This window comes from Apis mellifera, linkage group LG4, assembly GCF_003254395.2.
Source record: "Apis mellifera strain DH4 linkage group LG4, Amel_HAv3.1, whole genome shotgun sequence".
Classification (NCBI taxonomy): domain Eukaryota; kingdom Metazoa; phylum Arthropoda; class Insecta; order Hymenoptera; family Apidae; genus Apis; species Apis mellifera.
In genome coordinates, this window is record NC_037641.1 from 10,268,880 (window position 1) to 10,286,484 (window position 17,605).

General features: G+C 22.5%; 2 protein-coding genes across 5 annotated transcripts in view; one reads left to right on the forward strand and one right to left on the reverse strand.

Annotated features, from left to right (window-relative positions):
* Positions 1 to 558: 558 nt before the first annotated feature.
* On the forward strand, positions 559 to 9,519 carry LOC411759 (biotin--protein ligase). Of its 2 annotated transcripts, XM_395226.7 has the most exons (17): positions 587 to 744; positions 1,140 to 1,344; positions 3,231 to 3,367; positions 3,450 to 3,620; positions 4,059 to 4,212; positions 4,278 to 4,343; positions 4,991 to 5,182; positions 5,303 to 5,582; positions 5,809 to 5,940; positions 6,157 to 6,483; positions 6,702 to 7,059; positions 7,751 to 7,933; positions 8,063 to 8,195; positions 8,306 to 8,466; positions 8,551 to 8,665; positions 8,753 to 8,966; positions 9,055 to 9,519. In XM_395226.7, the coding sequence occupies exons 2-17, from the start codon at positions 1,194 to 1,196 to the stop codon at positions 9,224 to 9,226; spliced, it is 2,946 nt and encodes a 981-aa protein (XP_395226.4). In that variant the 5' UTR covers positions 587 to 744; positions 1,140 to 1,193; the 3' UTR covers positions 9,227 to 9,519. The 2 variants fall into 2 exon arrangements, with proteins under 2 accessions (XP_016767352.1, XP_395226.4); XM_016911863.2 differs by lacking the exons at positions 3,231 to 3,367; positions 3,450 to 3,620; positions 4,059 to 4,212; positions 4,278 to 4,343 and having other exon boundaries at positions 559 to 744.
* A 2,946-nt stretch (positions 9,520 to 12,465) lies between these two features.
* The window catches only part of LOC411760 (metabotropic glutamate receptor 7), a 35,500-nt gene continuing 30,360 nt past the window's right edge, over positions 12,466 to 17,605 (reverse strand). For 2 of the 3 annotated variants that reach the window (XM_395227.7, XM_026440194.1), the window contains 13 exons: positions 17,412 to 17,581; positions 16,753 to 16,907; positions 16,388 to 16,636; positions 15,960 to 16,115; positions 15,639 to 15,765; positions 15,434 to 15,545; positions 15,144 to 15,367; positions 14,727 to 15,007; positions 13,842 to 14,146; positions 13,497 to 13,625; positions 13,251 to 13,398; positions 12,991 to 13,166; positions 12,466 to 12,817 (listed from right to left, as the gene is read on the reverse strand). In XM_395227.7, the coding sequence (XP_395227.5) occupies positions 12,662 to 12,817; positions 12,991 to 13,166; positions 13,251 to 13,398; positions 13,497 to 13,625; positions 13,842 to 14,146; positions 14,727 to 15,007; positions 15,144 to 15,367; positions 15,434 to 15,545; positions 15,639 to 15,765; positions 15,960 to 16,115; positions 16,388 to 16,636; positions 16,753 to 16,907; positions 17,412 to 17,581 (2,388 nt within the window). In that variant the 3' untranslated portion in view covers positions 12,466 to 12,661. The remainder of the gene's footprint in view (positions 12,818 to 12,990; positions 13,167 to 13,250; positions 13,399 to 13,496; positions 13,626 to 13,841; positions 14,147 to 14,726; positions 15,008 to 15,143; positions 15,368 to 15,433; positions 15,546 to 15,638; positions 15,766 to 15,959; positions 16,116 to 16,387; positions 16,637 to 16,752; positions 16,908 to 17,411; positions 17,582 to 17,605) is intronic. The other variant, XM_006567284.3, reaches the window with a different exon arrangement.

Sequence of the window (17,605 nt, forward strand, 5' to 3'; positions counted from 1 at the left end):
CACCAAAAATATCAATTCAAAGGCAGAATAAGATAGAATAGAAATTGAGGATCAACGCTAGTTTAATTCTACTTTATTTTATCTATAGAAAGATATTTTTGATTATAGTTTTCATTCGAGAGATGATGTTAATTAATTCATATCCTATTCTATTCCTCTATTCTGTTATTTGTTTTTCTTATCTATATTGGTTGCATTTACAGTATTCTAGAGATAACTGATTTACCAATTTTATTTTCTTTTCCTTATCTATACATATTCTTGACTAATCATAGATGAAATAAATATTAGTATCAATTTTGAAAATATTAAAAAGTTATAATTTTTAATATTTTATTAATAATTAAATAATTTTATAGCATATTGATATGATATAACAATTTGTAAAACATTATGATTTATTAAATTTAATAATAGTTTTATAATTATTTTTACATCAATTTATTAAAATTTGTAAATTTTAATAATTTCTAGAAATATTTTTATGATAGAAAATTTGTCAGATTTGAGTTTTACAAATATAAAAACCGATTTTTAATCTATTTCTTTTCTTTAATTTCGGTTTTTAAATTTTTTGGCGCCATCTGATAATCATACAGTTGAACTATATTCTACATAAGCGTCAATAAGCTAATGTACCTTGCATAATATTCTTTTAACAGTAATTTATGGATGTGAAAAAACATTCAAAGTTATTTGTCTATAATTTTGTTAATTACTTCATAGATAAAGTATTGAAAATAGGTATGTAATTTATAAATTTTTTTTATAAAAAAAGATTTTGATAGATATTGGTTATTTTAACAATTTTAATAATTTTTTTATAATTTAAAATTATATTTATAAAAATTCATTGATTATAATGATTTGCAAATTATAATATTTATTTAAAAAATTATTTTATTAGTTTTTATTCTCATATTTTATAAGTATATTTATATATATCGTTGTTGATTCATATATTTGATTTAAATAACTTATAACCACTTGTTTAATTTACAAAATATGTAAATAAATAAATTTTAATTTATTTAATAATTTATGTCATTATTTATTTTTATTTTAATTTATCAAAATAATTTAGTTATAATATATGAATTATTGAAATAAATATATAAGAAATACATAATTTATTTCAGAAATTTATGGTCAAGTGATTGTATAATTATTAAAATTTTATCAATTTCATCAAAATGATTTTAACACTTTTTTATATGATAGCAACATCAATTCAGTCAAGAAGAATTTTATTTTTAAAAACTCATTTAAGCAGTTTATTCCAAGGAAACACAAATACTTATCCATCAATAATGTTTTATAACAAAACAATAGGTTCATATAAAGGTAATGTATTAATATTTATTTTTTATATTTTTTATATTTTTATATTATAATAATAAATTTTATATAAATTGTTCAATTTTAATATAGTTTAAAGATTATGTATTCATATAAGATATAAATAAGATATAAATTAGATAATTTAATAATTTAATAAAGATATTATGATATAATTTTATAAGTAAATTTCTACTTAAAATTTGATATATTAAAATATCAAAATAATATAAATATTATAGATTTGATTTAATTCATTATATATTAAATTTTAGTTTGTTCTGTCTGTTATTTAATTTATTATATTATTTTTAATAATTGTTAAAATTATAAAATTCCTCAAATATATAATTTTTAATGATTTATATTATATTATAATAATTAATATTATATTTTTTTCTACATATATATTTAATTTTTATTTATAACTGTCAAATTAATTTTACATATATATTTATATATTCTTATAATCTTTATTACTTATTATATATTACTTATTATATATTATATCTTTATTACTTATTATATATTTGTCTTTATGCATTATATTATAAATTTTTTGCATATTTATATAAATTAGACATGCGTTTCATATATATGATATATTTGTAAAATAATAATAATAATTTTAAAATTGAATAGTTGCAATAAATTCAAATTATATAAAAAGATTGCAAAAAATATAGAAAGATCAAAAATTTGTTTAATATAACAGATACATACAATGTTACATTAAATATTACTTCAAATTCTATTTAATTCTTACTTCTTAATTGTGTTTAAAAATAAAATTTTATGATATAAGTATTTTATTAAAATATTATATTATTTTTTAAATTATATATATATATTATTATATTATATATATAATTATATATATATTTATAACTAAAAAAATATATATATATAATATATTTTTTTAGTTATAAATATATATAAAACAAAATCTATTAATAATTATTTGTAATTTTTTTAAAGAAAAGTAAAAAATACAAAAATTTTATTAATAAGTTAGTCTGAATTTTTATTAATGTTATTAAGTTATTAGTCTTTAAATTACATATAATTATAATTATATATAATTATTTTTTGTAAGTTTTATATACACAAATAATGTTTATTATGGTTTTATTAATACAATTTATATTTTTTTAAAATATTATTTCTGTTTTATTTATTTATTTTTGCATAATTTAAACAAATCAGAACCTTTATATATACACACTATTTATTTTGTTATTGTAGTAATTATAGTAGTAATTATTTGTTACTTTCATTTTTCTTAATTATATAAACAGTAGTTTGATATTGTATTTATATACATGTATATACATGAAATAAAATTTATGTATGAATATCATTTACTTCTTTTTATTGATTTTATAAGTTTATTATGTACTTAATATTATACACACATATGTAATTATATTATTATTATTATAATATAGCTAATATATCTAATATATTGTTTAAAACCAATAAAATTTTGTTATATTATTCTAATAATATTTATATTGTACGTACATATATATTTACCCCTTTGTATTTTATTTGTATTCAAATATTATTTAATTTATATTCAAATATTATTATTTTTGTATATGTAACATTAAAACATTAATAATTACGTAAGTTAAAAAACTAATATACATAATAAGTTTAACAAAACTATTAGTTATCTATTTTGCGTTATATTTTATTTTTTTAATAATATTTATCTTATAATATAAATTTTAAAATGAAACACATTTATTTTATAATTATATTTTATTTTAATTATATTTTATTTTATTTGAGCACTTATTAAATTAATTAATAATACAAATATATGCATATAATTTGAACAATATACTAAAAGATTTTTATACTTAATATATTGTATTTATTTTAAGAATCAAAATCTACTATGAATGATTATGAAAATGACGAATTTATGACTTCTTGTTTATGTGTGAATAAAACTGATGCTAGATTAGAAGAATTATTATGGTATTATGGTGATATGAGATTATGCACTATATTTCCTCAAGTATGCATCAAACATTATAATACAAATAAATTTTTGGAGTTTAAATATAATTAATTATTTATTTAATTGCTATTTTTATTAGCAAAAAGTTGATATCTCAAGTTGGTTAACGTATCAGTATGGCAAAACAGTTTTCCCTTTACATATAAATAACCGTAATGGAAATTTATTACAATCAGAGTACAAACTTTATATACTTGTTGAAGCTGATCTTGAAAGCTATAATCCTCTTGCTGTAACACATGCTACAAAGGTATCATATCTATTCATTGCTATACTTAATATAATTTATTTACTATAAAAAAATTTTGTTATATATGTTTATAAAAATTTAAAAAATAAGTCTTTATTATTTTCAATATTTTATTAATTTACTCATTTTATCATTATTAGATAAAGAATATTACATTTTTTTAATATTATAATTGTATTTCAATTTCTATAAAAATATAGTATAAAAATATTTATAATTTTTGTTTTATTATTTATTATTACTATATATTACTATATACTCAATAAATTAGTTTAAAATAAATTATTAAAAGTATAAAATATAATAGTATAAAATAAATATAAAATAATATAAAATATTATCTTAAATTCACAATTAATTCTGCAAAATAAAATATTAAAATAACAAAAATTTTATTATATAATATTTATTATATAATAATATTCTTGTGTCTTTTAGGTTGAGGATTATGGTTTAATTATTACGTGGACGGCAAATAAAAATATTGATTTAATTATAGAATCTGATTTAGATATGGTTGCAAAATTTTTTATTGCAGCAATGGAAGGTCAATGTTATGTTAATAATGGCTTATTATTGAAACGAATAGAAAGTATGTATAGATTTCAATTCTGTTTATCAAAATATTCGGATGAAAATAGTTTTATATTCTTCCAGCTGTCCTGATATCAGGAAAGCCTTGCCTTTACAATAGTGATATCTTGAATTCAACTCCAACTAAAAGTAAGATTTTATCTAATCTCGAAATCTATATTTTAAATTTTTTATCATTTTATTTTATCGAAAATTTTTAAATATTAAATATTGATATAAATTTTGTTTTATGTAATAATTGAAATGGAAATTGTATAAGATATATTGAAAAAAATTTTAAATGTGTAAGAATTTTAAATATTAATAACTAATATATAAAAGTTCTGATTGAAATAGTTAAGAAGAATTTTTATTCTTAATGTAAAGAACAATAATTATAAATTACAAGTAAAAATTCGATTACTTTCGACTTAAAAGTTTACAAAAACTGAAGTTTATATTTCGGTTTCATTCTTACGTATATATTGATTTTTATATTAATCGCAATTCTAAATCAATTTCGCTAATGATTATAATTAATTATAATTAATATAATTAATTTTATGTTTAATAATTGAAATTATTATTTTTATATATCTTTATATATTTTTATATAATATTGGTTTGAAAAAATCAGATTTTCGCAATATTTTTTGCAAATACGTATATATCAAAAATTTGTAAAAAGTAATCATGATTAATATTATATATATATTTTATATTGTATTTTTTACATTGTATATATATTTAATAAAAAAAGAAAAACATAAAGTGAATTTTATATATATTTTTGTAAGAATTTATAGATAAAATCGAATGGGAAATGCACACGGAAAAATTAAAATCATTAAGCAACACTGCCAGAATTGCATCCGAAAAATGTAAATCACTCGAAGTTAAGGAATTTCCAGGTTTAATAGTATATCCAGAAAATATCCTAGATGCAGAAATTGAACTTGTAAAACGGATAGAATCAAATGAGACGCTAGGTATAAAAAAATGTATTTATTATAATTATTAAATTATTAAAATTTTTTAATAGAATGTCGTGTATATCCATATAATTATATACATATTTTTTATTTAAGAAAAACAAATTTATGTTTTAGAAATTGAAAGTAAAAGTGAAGTTTCTACACCAGTTTCAATAAATATTCCTCAATATGAGATCCAATTATCAGAAGATGAAATACAAAAAATTACAGAAGATATTGAATTTCAAGGTGTTCCACATTCTACTAGTAAATCACTTGATGTGCTTGATAATTTAGAAGATGAGTCTAAAGCTATAAGATACAGACAAGTATCTTGTAGTGATATAAAAAGTACAAGTAAACCTTTTCATGATGCTAAGGATAGCAAAATAATGGTATCAACTAGTCCTTTTAAGTAAGTATCAATTATATACCATACATATTTTATGAGCTGAAAATAGCCGAATAGAAATGTGATGATATGGTGATAATAATAGAGGAAACAAATTGAAGTCATAAAAACTTAAACAGTTGATGATGTGATATGTTCTAATTCTTTCACAATAATATACATATAAATACAGATTATATTTAATTAATTTAAAATTATAATTAATAAGTATTTATATATTATCTTATAGAAATTCTATGGCGGAAATAACAACGAAGTTATCAAATAAAAATGTAAAACCAAATGTTTTAATATATGCCGATAGTTTGATTGCACGTAACAATGTAAAAGGCGTATTAGAAGAATCTCTTGGCACGGATAAGTATGATAATTTATTTTACTATATTAGCTTTAAATATTTTTAAATATATTTATATTTTACATATTATTCAAATGCGATAATGATTTGATTAAAAATTATTTGTTTGATTTCGTATTATTTTATATTGATATTTAAAAAATATTTAATATTGTAGTAATATTGTTCCAATAATTAAATTATAATGAATCAAATTAAAAAATGATCTTTTATCATTAGATATACCATTTATGCATTATCTCCAGAAGAAGCTCGTAATGATGCTTGGATAGAAAATGCAGCTTTAGTCGTTGTTTGTGGTAATGTCGGTAATGAAATTGGAAGCCAAATTGTGGAGTATATTCTTCATGGTGGCAAACTTCTTGCTTTATGCTCCGATGTAATTCATATTTTACTTCCATCGTTTAAAACGGCAGAAGTGCGAGAAAATGAACTTGTTCACTTTTCTTACGGGAAATGGAAGCATATACGCATGATGCATCATATCTTTTGTTATCAAGCATCTCCTGTAAGGACGAGATTCTCCCAGGATCATGAAGATGTAAAGTAAGATTTTCTTTCCTCTATTTATATCAAAATATAAACTAAATTTAAAGATTATTTTCTCATATATTGAACTAAATTTAGATATACAAAAAAAAAAAAAAAAAAAAGAAAATTCGTGCAAAATTTTAATTCATTTATGTAATATATATAACTAGAAAATAGCGTAAAAATATAGCAATGTTACGATACTTTGAGATGTTTCAAAAGTATTCTTTCAGAATGTCTAGTGTGTCTCCACCAGAATCGATAGATGTGAAAGATAAAAAAGGAAATTCGCATTCATTTGATCTTAAAGTACTTGGAACAGAAGAAACTTGGCACACTCCAAGTATTTTACTTGCAACCCTTCCGGAAAGTGGTGGAAAAGTTGTATTTTCTCAAATACATCTAGAAGTGGATCCAATGCAATATGAATTTGAGGAAAGTAAATTTAATGCGTTGAAGGAAAGTAATGTAACTAGATTAGAAATATTCAATGATCTGTTAAAAGTACATCTGGGAATTGAATTTCGAAGTCCTTTACAAATTACTACATCTGTAATTTATAAATCAGCTTTCTTTTTGGGACGACACGAGGTATGAAAGTATAAATTATTTCTGAAAAAAATTTATATCAAATAAATTATTAATTATAACGTAATGATGTTTTGTATGTAGGTAATTTTTTTCACATAAACTTTATACAGAATAGACGAATAAGAACTATTATGCTTAATATCTTTGATATTAAAAGAGATAAGGAAAAGAATTTATTGAATCAACCATTGTTGAAGTTTTTATTAGTATTCTTTTGTAAATGATGTCTTCCAACATTCCTTATTAAAGGAAATAAGATAAAATTTCAAGGTCAATTTAGTTGTGATTGATAATTAATTTTGATGCTTTTAATTAACAATGAGTTATGCTCCTCTTTGTAATTGCTGCTAAAAAATAAATCTAAATATATTATCTTTATTAATTCATAATATTGCTTGCTTCTGAATTAATGCTTTTTTTTATTATTATATTATATTTACTAATTTTTTATAAATAATATATATTGTATAAAATAGACACATATATCTATATTATTATTACATATGTAAATAGTTATAAAAATTTATTAAAAATTATAATGTCATATTAATTTATGCGATATAACTTAATCAATATCGTTATTATAACGATATCATTATTTACATATATAACATAAATTTATATTATAAAATTTGTAATTAAAAAAAAAAGTAAGAGTAAATAATTAAATATATTTTTTTGTGTTTTATAGTTAAAACTAGAAATGTTGGAAAAATTAAAGGATATAATGAAAACAAACGATACTTTAAAAATGTCTAAGTTAGAAATCCAATTTTGTAGGAGTAGTACAGTTCCAAAACCAGCTTCTTCTTCATTTCTTCCCATTATGGTACATCAGTGTCCTGACAATTTCTCTACTGTAGAATATTTTGAGGTATTTTTTTTTTATATATTAATATATATATAATTAAAAGATAGCAAAATTATTTTTTAATATATTTTTTTATTTTTTAATTATTATTTTATTGATTTCTTCAATAATTATTTATATATTTTATTATAGAATTTAACTTCAAAGGAATTAGGACGTTTAGTAATATATGCAGAAGTAATAACATCTTCAATGGATGTATTTAACAGTTATAAATTAGGACATGGTTTAGCAGTTATTGTTCGTCAGCAAACTCAAGGACGAGGTATGTATTGTATTTAACATCTCATAAATATATTAGTTTTCAATTATTTTATGTTGATAACATTTTATTATCGTGTAATTGTAATAAAGACATTTTATATTAATTTTAAGGAAGAAGCAAAAATATTTGGCTTAGTCCAAAAGGTTCTGCTCTATTTAGCTTGCAACTCCATGTGCCTACTAATACAATACTTGGAAGACGAATTTCAATTTTACAACATTTAATTTCTGTTGCAATTATTTCTGCATTTAAATCTTTACCAGGATATGAGGTTCTATTTAAAATAATATTACGAATATGTACTTAAATTAATTATTTACAAAATAATTTTAATATTTTAAATTTTCTTCTACAGGATATCGATCTAAGATTAAAATGGCCTAACGATATTTACGCTGGTAATAATATAAAAATAGGAGGAATGATTATAGAGACACATGTTATTTCAGATCTTAATATTTGTAATGTTGGTAAATATATTACACATTATTTTATAAAATCTTTCCTCTTATAAAATTATGTATTGAATGCATATAATTATGACCAATCTCTTTTAGGAGTTGGAATAAATTTATTTAATAAAGAACCTACATGTTGCATCAATGACATAGTTTGTGCATTTAATGAAATGTATAATAAAAAATTAAAAATGATATCGTATGAACAGTACTTTGCTATTGTATTTAACGAAATTGAAAGATGGTTAAATATCGTACAAGATGATGGTATAGATGTTTTTTTGGATGCATATTATACTTATTGGATGCACACGTAACTTTTATTTCTAAATTATTTAAAATGTTAAAAATATCATTTATTATTATTCAAATATTAAAATTTATTTCAATTTTTTGCATAGCGATGCGGATGTAACGGTATTATCAATAACGGGAATGACACAAAATGTTAGAATATTAGGTATAGATGATTATGGATATTTACGTGTTCGAGGAGAAGATGGAGCGATATTTACTGTACATCCAGACGGTAATACTTTCGATTGCTTGAAAGGTCTTATAGCTCCGAAATAACCAAAATAGAATAAAGAATCTCTTAAATACGTTTTAATAGTTAATTGTACACTGTTGTTCTTTTTTATTTTTATACATCATGTGTATATATTTTAGATTATTGTAAAATGAATCTTAATCAAAAATTAATTATTTTATATTTAGTTGTAGTTAATTATTTATTATTTGCTATACAGCAAATAAAGCTATTTATAATAAAATAAGCTATTGTATCTTAATCTATATCTTGTTATTCGATTTGATGTAATATTTAATGTTAAAAAAAAATATAATAAAAATATTGTTAAATAAAATAAATCACTTTTTTGTATTATTATTTATTGATTGATCATGAAGTTTGAGGTTTTTATATTACAAATGTATAATTATAATTTAACTTCATGGTTGACACCATAATATAAAATTGTATTTGAAAAATGAGAAATCTTATAATCAACAGCTCACTATTTCACTTATTAATTTATATTCGTTATTTTTCTTGTATGTCGTTTCATATATTTATACATATTCACTCTAAACATATAAACATACAATAAATTGTATTTATAGATATTCGAATTTTTCTTAAAACTATATAACATGTTAATATCGCATTTTAGTATCGTGGATCATATACGCATGGATATTATTGTATCTAAAACGTAAAGTACGAATAAATTGACCTTTGTTTTTTGTATGAAACTACCTATCAGGTCACCATTGCATTCATTATTAGAAGAGACTAATCAGGTGTACTCGAATTTGAGTTATCTAATTATATAATACATTTATTTATATCTATAACAATTGTAATAAATTCCAAAGCACACTGAGAAGTTGGATAAATTCTTCCTCTATTGATGAACCTTAAAAAGGCTTAGGATAATCTTTGATTTTCATAATCGTTAGAATTGCATAATTCTTAAGTCTTATAATTGTTGTTTGTAGTTTATTAAAACTACTTCGAACTTTCGTCGTAACATTTTTTGTATTGGCTCTAGAATTTTCGTTGTCTATACTTTTATGACAATCCAAATTTTTCATTTAATCTATAAATAAAAATTAAACATCTTTGGTTGTTCATTATTTTTTTATTCTATTCTATTTTATTAGAAAATTAATCTGAATGAAATTAAATATTCATATTAAATAATTTATCTATTATCAATTTATTAAATAATAAAATAATAATATTACGTGAAACATTTTTGATATTTTAAAATATAAACTCGTTACATTGTTTTTTATTAATTATCGATAAATAGGAAAAATAATAATTTAAATCAACCAAAAATGTTTAATCATTTTGACTTTTATATGATTTTCAGAGATGTTTTAACAATAAGCACATTGTATATAAATATTTTAAAGATATAGTAACGAGTATAATTAATTATTTCTTTAGAAATTAATTTATTATACTCGTGATATCATATTAAACTTTTTTAAACTCTTAATGCATGGCTTAATTGTCAAACAATTTTCTAAAAAATTGATAGTACATAAAATAATATATTTCTAATTTTTGTACAATATATAATAATATATGATAAATAAATATCTATATAATTAACATTAACAATTTAATACATTTAATATAAATATTTGAATGTGAACATGGCGTCTTATTTCAAACTTTTTTCATTCGAAATGATTTTATAATATAATATTTTATTTATTTATGTAACTTCTCTCAGCGTTGGCACATGTTTAGACAAAAATCCATACACATTTACACACGCACACGACCTACATCTAATTTTGTTCTTTATGACTATTTTGACTGTTTAGTAGTCGGCAGTTATATATATTTGTAAAAGTACACATTTATTTACTATATTGGACATTTTATTTCCAATATTATTTTATTGTACTAACTATTGTAATATTTATCTATTAATTTTGGTATAATACCATGGAAAAATTTTATTTTTCCATTAAATATAGAATATTTCATAATTAAATATAGAATATTTCATTAATAATTTAAAAAGATTTTTTATAATATATAAAAATATATAAACAAAATAAATATTTTATATAAAATATAAAATAAATTATAAAATATAAATATAATAATTTAAAAAATAAATAAAAAAATCGAAACAACAAGAAATTACCTGAGATTATATAATACTAACAGTATTTAATAATTATTTGCAGTCTAAAGTGAAAATTTTTATTTTTATTTTATTTTTTATTAGTAATTTGAATGAATATTTTATTTCGCATAATTTTAAAATATTATTTTCATTTAAATAAAATGAAAGTAATAATGAAATTATTTGATAATACGATTTCTTCATACAGATTAACTGGAAGTATACAATAACAATTATTGTATTCAAATGTTTTTAAAAATATCGATACTTTGAATAAAATTCGCTCTTTGTGCATTCACAGCAGATGAGAGATTATTGTTTTTCATAGTTTAACGACAAATGCTTACAAACCACTTCAAGCGAAATTTACTTTTGCAAATATCTCCATTTGTATCTTATGCGTCTAACAGTTCAAGAGATTTACAAATGTTTATGAACTATTTATCCAATCAATGAATATGTGGTATAATAATTATAATATAATAATTATTTGATTTTTTAAATATTCTGTACAAAAGATTTTAATAAGTTTTAGAAAAAAAAATTTAATTCATTTGTTTCGTACTTCTAGAGTAATCTGTATCAAAAACTAATAAAATAAAATATTTCTATAATTTTAACAAAGATATTTATAATTTATATTTTTATACATCAAAGAATATAATTATAAATTTTATCAATAAAATATTTAATATTTTCATAAAATAGTTCATAAATAAATGTGTACAATATCTATTATATTATTATTCTATCAAAATTTTAATTAAAACGTTCTTTTTTTATAAAATAAATTAATATTATATAGGTATTTAATATAAAACAAGTATAAATATTTTTGTACATGTATCATAAATTTTGATTGAGTATCATAATACGAAATATTGCAATATTAATTTCTAAGAAATACATGTAAGGAACTAATTAATTAATATTATTATCTTTGTTTACTGGAACAATATAACATTAATTATATTCTTTTAATTTATGTCAATATTATAAATATAGTACTAATAAAAAATATTAATATTAATATTAATATTAATTATAGTACCAGTATTATAGTATTAGTTTAAAATTTAAATAAATAAATAAATTTTATTGACAAAAATCAAGAAGAAAATCAAAAATAATATTAAATAAATTAAAAATAAATCTTCTCTATATAAAAGATAAATATTTGATTTTTAAATATTTTGATCATTAATTTCACATTTGCATATACATTTGTATATCTAAATTTGTCTTTGTAAGAACAAATGCGAGGCTAAAAAGACGTCTTGGCACTGTTAAATAATTTTCACGTATTAAAAATGACAGTTTTTTTTTTCGTTACCTTGACATTAAATGTCGTGATTTATGATGAAAAATCGGAAAAAGTCGGTGAATCGCTGTAGACGTGGAATGTTTGATCTTCGCTGGGAAAAATGTTTGCTTCTGTCTTATAACACACCACTTTGTCGGAGATGCAACTGATTGTTCCCATGCGATTTTTACGTACTGGATCGCCCGACTCAAGAAAATATATATAAAAATACAAATTAGAAAAATTTACTCCTTGTGTGTAAAATCTAAGCAAGAAAATATTTATTCGGCCGATATCTTAATAATATTCTTAACGACGATTCTTAACCAAGTTCTTAAAAAGCTTTTTAGTTTATAATTATTTAATGAAACATCCATCACCTGATCAGAATCGCTGGAAATCGATTTCCGACTTCGATTTCGGCAATTTTCAGCGAACATCGAAGGACTGGAAATGTCTCTTGATTCTGACACTTCCTGGATAGTGGAGAGCTTGCGTTCTTCTTCGTCATCGTCGTATATCTCCACGGTAGTCTCATGAGTTCTGGCCTGATACTCTAGACAGGGAGGGAGGTGTATAAGAGAGACCTAGCTAACCGAGGTCTCCTCGACAGACGGGCTCGCCAGTGCTTGTGTCTCACCGTTGGCATGTTTTACCTCGTCCTGGCTTGGACGTGATACCGGTGGACTGCTTCGAGAACAGGAGGTCATGCTCTGCATCGTTTGACTACGACCGCCAGAGAATCGCATGCTGTATGTTCCACGGTTACCACTTTGAAATGCACTCGTCTACAATATAGTGGACAAATTTTTTTTCTATAAAACCTCAAAATAAAATAATCGAGAGCAGATCGTTATTAGAATCGTTCAATTTGGTATATACTCACATTAGTATGTCCAGGTCGAACATTTTTATATGGTTGAAAGAGTACTAGATATACTTTTGGCGTAAAGAGACAACCGAGAGCTACTGACGCGGAAATATTAATGCACATACACATGCTTGCTATTTGTACCTGTAAATTCATATTCGTGCTTGTTTATTTTTAATCTTTATGAGATATACAATGAGACAATAACAATATTTTATTTCTAATTTTATCTCTGTAAATTGTAATTTTGATAACAAAGAATTTTATAATTCAATATTAATATTAAAGTTAATTAAATAAAAGATTAATCGCATAACTGTATAAATAATACGTTTCTTTTGTTATTTTGTATGTACCGACCTTATAATCATTGTTTGAGCCAAAGTAGATGGGTACGAAAGCTAACCATACAATGCATGTAGAATACATTGTAAAACCAATGTATTTCGCTTCGTTGAAATTCTCTGGTATCTTACGTGTTTTGAACGCATATAAAGTACACATAAGTATTAAAAACATATTGTAGACGAGTGACATCATTAGGGAAAATGTGGAAACACGACACGTGAGTACTGCTGACAATGGATATGGATGGATTTCTGTAGTATCCGGTGGTTCAATGATTAACCAAACAATAACACCAATTAATTGTACTGCAGTGATCCCTATAAAAACGGGAGTTACATAATACGATATCAAGATCGACAATTTATGCTATGATCATATCAGAAATCTTATTTCTTAGTTCTTTATTAATGCATTTATTTAATCCAATATAATTAATTTATTACATTTACTCACAGAAGTATCTATCCATTTTAGTATGCTATAAGTTTAACTCGTTTAAATAAAAATATACAATTTGGAATTATTGATTATAGATTGTGCTAGTATAAATCTTGATTAATATAGATTAAATTAAATGCACTGCGTTAAAAAATTATATATAATCAAATAAAAAGAAGATTATAATACTTCTATATCACTGTCCGACTAAGACGTGCCAATACTACTTACTGTCCGACTAGATCGTGCCTATTCTGTCTAGAACGTGCCTATTATCATTGCTTATCCGTCTACTGTCTGACTATGATAATAATACTACTTACAGTTCGACTCAGCGGATACTTTTGTGAGTAATTGTATATTTATTTGCAATTATTTATATAAATATTAATTTATATAAATTTGGTTATTTCGTAAAAATAAAAATTTCAAGCATGCCTTTGAAAATTGTAAACTCACCGATTGCGATTACAACTTGGCTTTTCGGTGATGTGTAAGAAGGTCTTTTTATACTTTTTGTACCTTGGTTAAAAATGCGTGATATTCGATTTGTTTTAGTTAATATCGCGCTATAACAAATGCTTAAGCATAAGCCAAGTCCAATTCTCAGATATGTGCAATTCCATACAGTTGGTTTGCTTAATATTACAAAACTCATACCATAACACGATAAAATTCCTACTAGCAATACGTAACACAACTCACGTCCTGATGCCATAATCACAGGAGTACGGTTGAAGCTGAAAAACAATTAATTAATAGATTAAATGTTTATCGATTCGTTATATTATTATATTATTTAAACGAATTTTAAATATCTGCAAAGTGGAATTATAGTTGTATATTATTGTATCTTAAGTAAATTTGTAAACGCACCGAATGAACACTACAGTTGTGAATAAAGTACTAAGTATGCCAATTGAGGCGAATATTAATGGTACCAATGCCCAAGGACTAGTCCATGGAATAACTTCTGCTGTAAGTTTGATGCAACTTGTCATTGTTTCATCTGGAGCGTATCCCGGACCACAACTGCGACAAGTATCGTTAAAGACGTAAGCGTCTTCACGACACGCCACACAACTCCAACAGCAGGCTTCCTGAAAATGTTTATTATATTATGAAGAATTTTATATTAAATCTCAAAATTGAATTCTTTTATTTACCTGAAAATTGCGTACATGACCCAGAGGGCAATTATCACTGCATAAACTTCGAGGGATATGCTTTTCTCCAGCACCTGTTGCCCATCTTGTTATATTAATATCAAGTGTCAATCTAAGAAATTGAAATAATGAAAATACAATTTAAACAAATAGACATTGATATTTATTTGATATTTATTTATAATGGAAAATTTATTTGACTTACTCCTCTTTCCATGTTCCAATAAGGACATAATCAAAACGGCCATCTTCTTTTCTTTGATATTGATATATATTATAAAATCCATATGCATCACCGTCAGATTTAAATTTAATTTCAGTACCCTGACGACCTAAATGTTGTTTAAATGAAAATCATAAAAAAATGAAGAAAATTATGTTGATTAATTTTATAATGTTTATTAATTAATAAGAAACATTACAAAACAAACTTGCTTCATAAACGAATATAGAACAATCCACAGAGCGGAAAACACAATTATTCATAAATTCAACAATCCAAAATAATAATAAAAACAATGCTTACCAATAAAGCTAACATTCCGAATGTGTTGAAGAAGTTGTTGACCATCCAGCGCTGAACGAAGATCTTCGCACAAATAATGAGCAGTTTTGCCATTATTCACGCATTCTTCGTCTATTAAATTATGAACACCGTGTGCCATTGCATAAACTGCATCAACTAAAATCAATTAAATGTAATGATATAATTTTATTTCATTCACTTAGTTTCATATATTAATATTTTATTCATTAATGCTCATTTGCATCGACGTTACAAATTCGAAATATAAACTGTTTGCTTGAATTCTATTTTTAGAATTTTTGAATATTATAAACCAAGTTTTATAATTCCTTTCCTTCGATTTGAATTATATAAATATTCGTTTAATATTCTTTAAAAAAAAAGGAAATTTAATTTTTGTGATCTAAAATAATAAAAATATTTATTACCGACAAATGGCACCAATCCTTCTTGCTCGTAATCAATTAATTCTTCCGTACCAGTACAACGCGTCATACCAGCTGACAAGTTTGCATTAAAACTGCATTTGTGATGTTGAGACCAAAATTCTCGAAACCAAATATTTCGACAATTCACTATTTTTCCGGGCAATTCTTTATGTGGCACGTTATTTTCACTTTGGCCATCACATTCATTGTCAACTCTTGGTCGAAGATTTAAATAATAATCGTCAAAACCTAAAAATATAATATTTTCTAATATGAATATGAAAGACTTTTTTTTGTTTAATATTTTTCTATAACAAAAAATTTTAAAATATATTGTAAACATGATATATATGATATCAGCTTACTTTGAAGAGATGTTCTATAAGGCAAAATTGTGATTGCACCTTCTGCCACGAATTCCTGATCTCTTACTGGATATACTTTAGCACCCCATGAATCGCTACCTATCCACATAAAATGGCCTGTACGATTGGCTCTAACTGTTGCTTGTAAAAGTTTTCTAAAAATAATAAATTATTTCCCTTTACGATAGAAGAAACAACAAAAATTTTTATTTATTTGTGGAGAATGAATTAAAATTTTTTTTAGAAATAAATATTATAACGTGTTCCGGTATATTATATCTAGTAAACAATACATACAGCTTGGAAATAAATATGAAAAAAGTAACGAAAAGCAGAAAAGAACCACAATATGTTATTCACTATAAAACAAAACCGCATTGATAATAACCACAATGATATATATAGTAACAAATGGATATGAAAAAGAATAAAAACGATTCTTGTTTCCTTAGAAATTTTATAGAAAATAAATAAATAGACAAGTTTTATATAATAATTTAAATCTTCTAATTATACATAATCATATTATGTATTTAATTAACACCTTGACATTCAACACGACATTTAATCAATTAATAATTGAGTTGAGAAAATATCTAATGACCTATTGAAAATAATATATAAAAACAATTGAAAGTAACAAAAGGAAAAGTTTTTACCTTATATTATCCTCATCGACAAATAAAACGACACCTCTGGCATTATGTTTCGAACTAAGCCGCTCAACAATTTTATCGAAATCTTCGGTTTTCGCATTTCTCAAGATTTTCTCGCTAACTGCTACACAGACACTATATTCCATTGATAATGAGATAAAACTTGCAATTCCCTACAAAATGATGTACGAGTAACA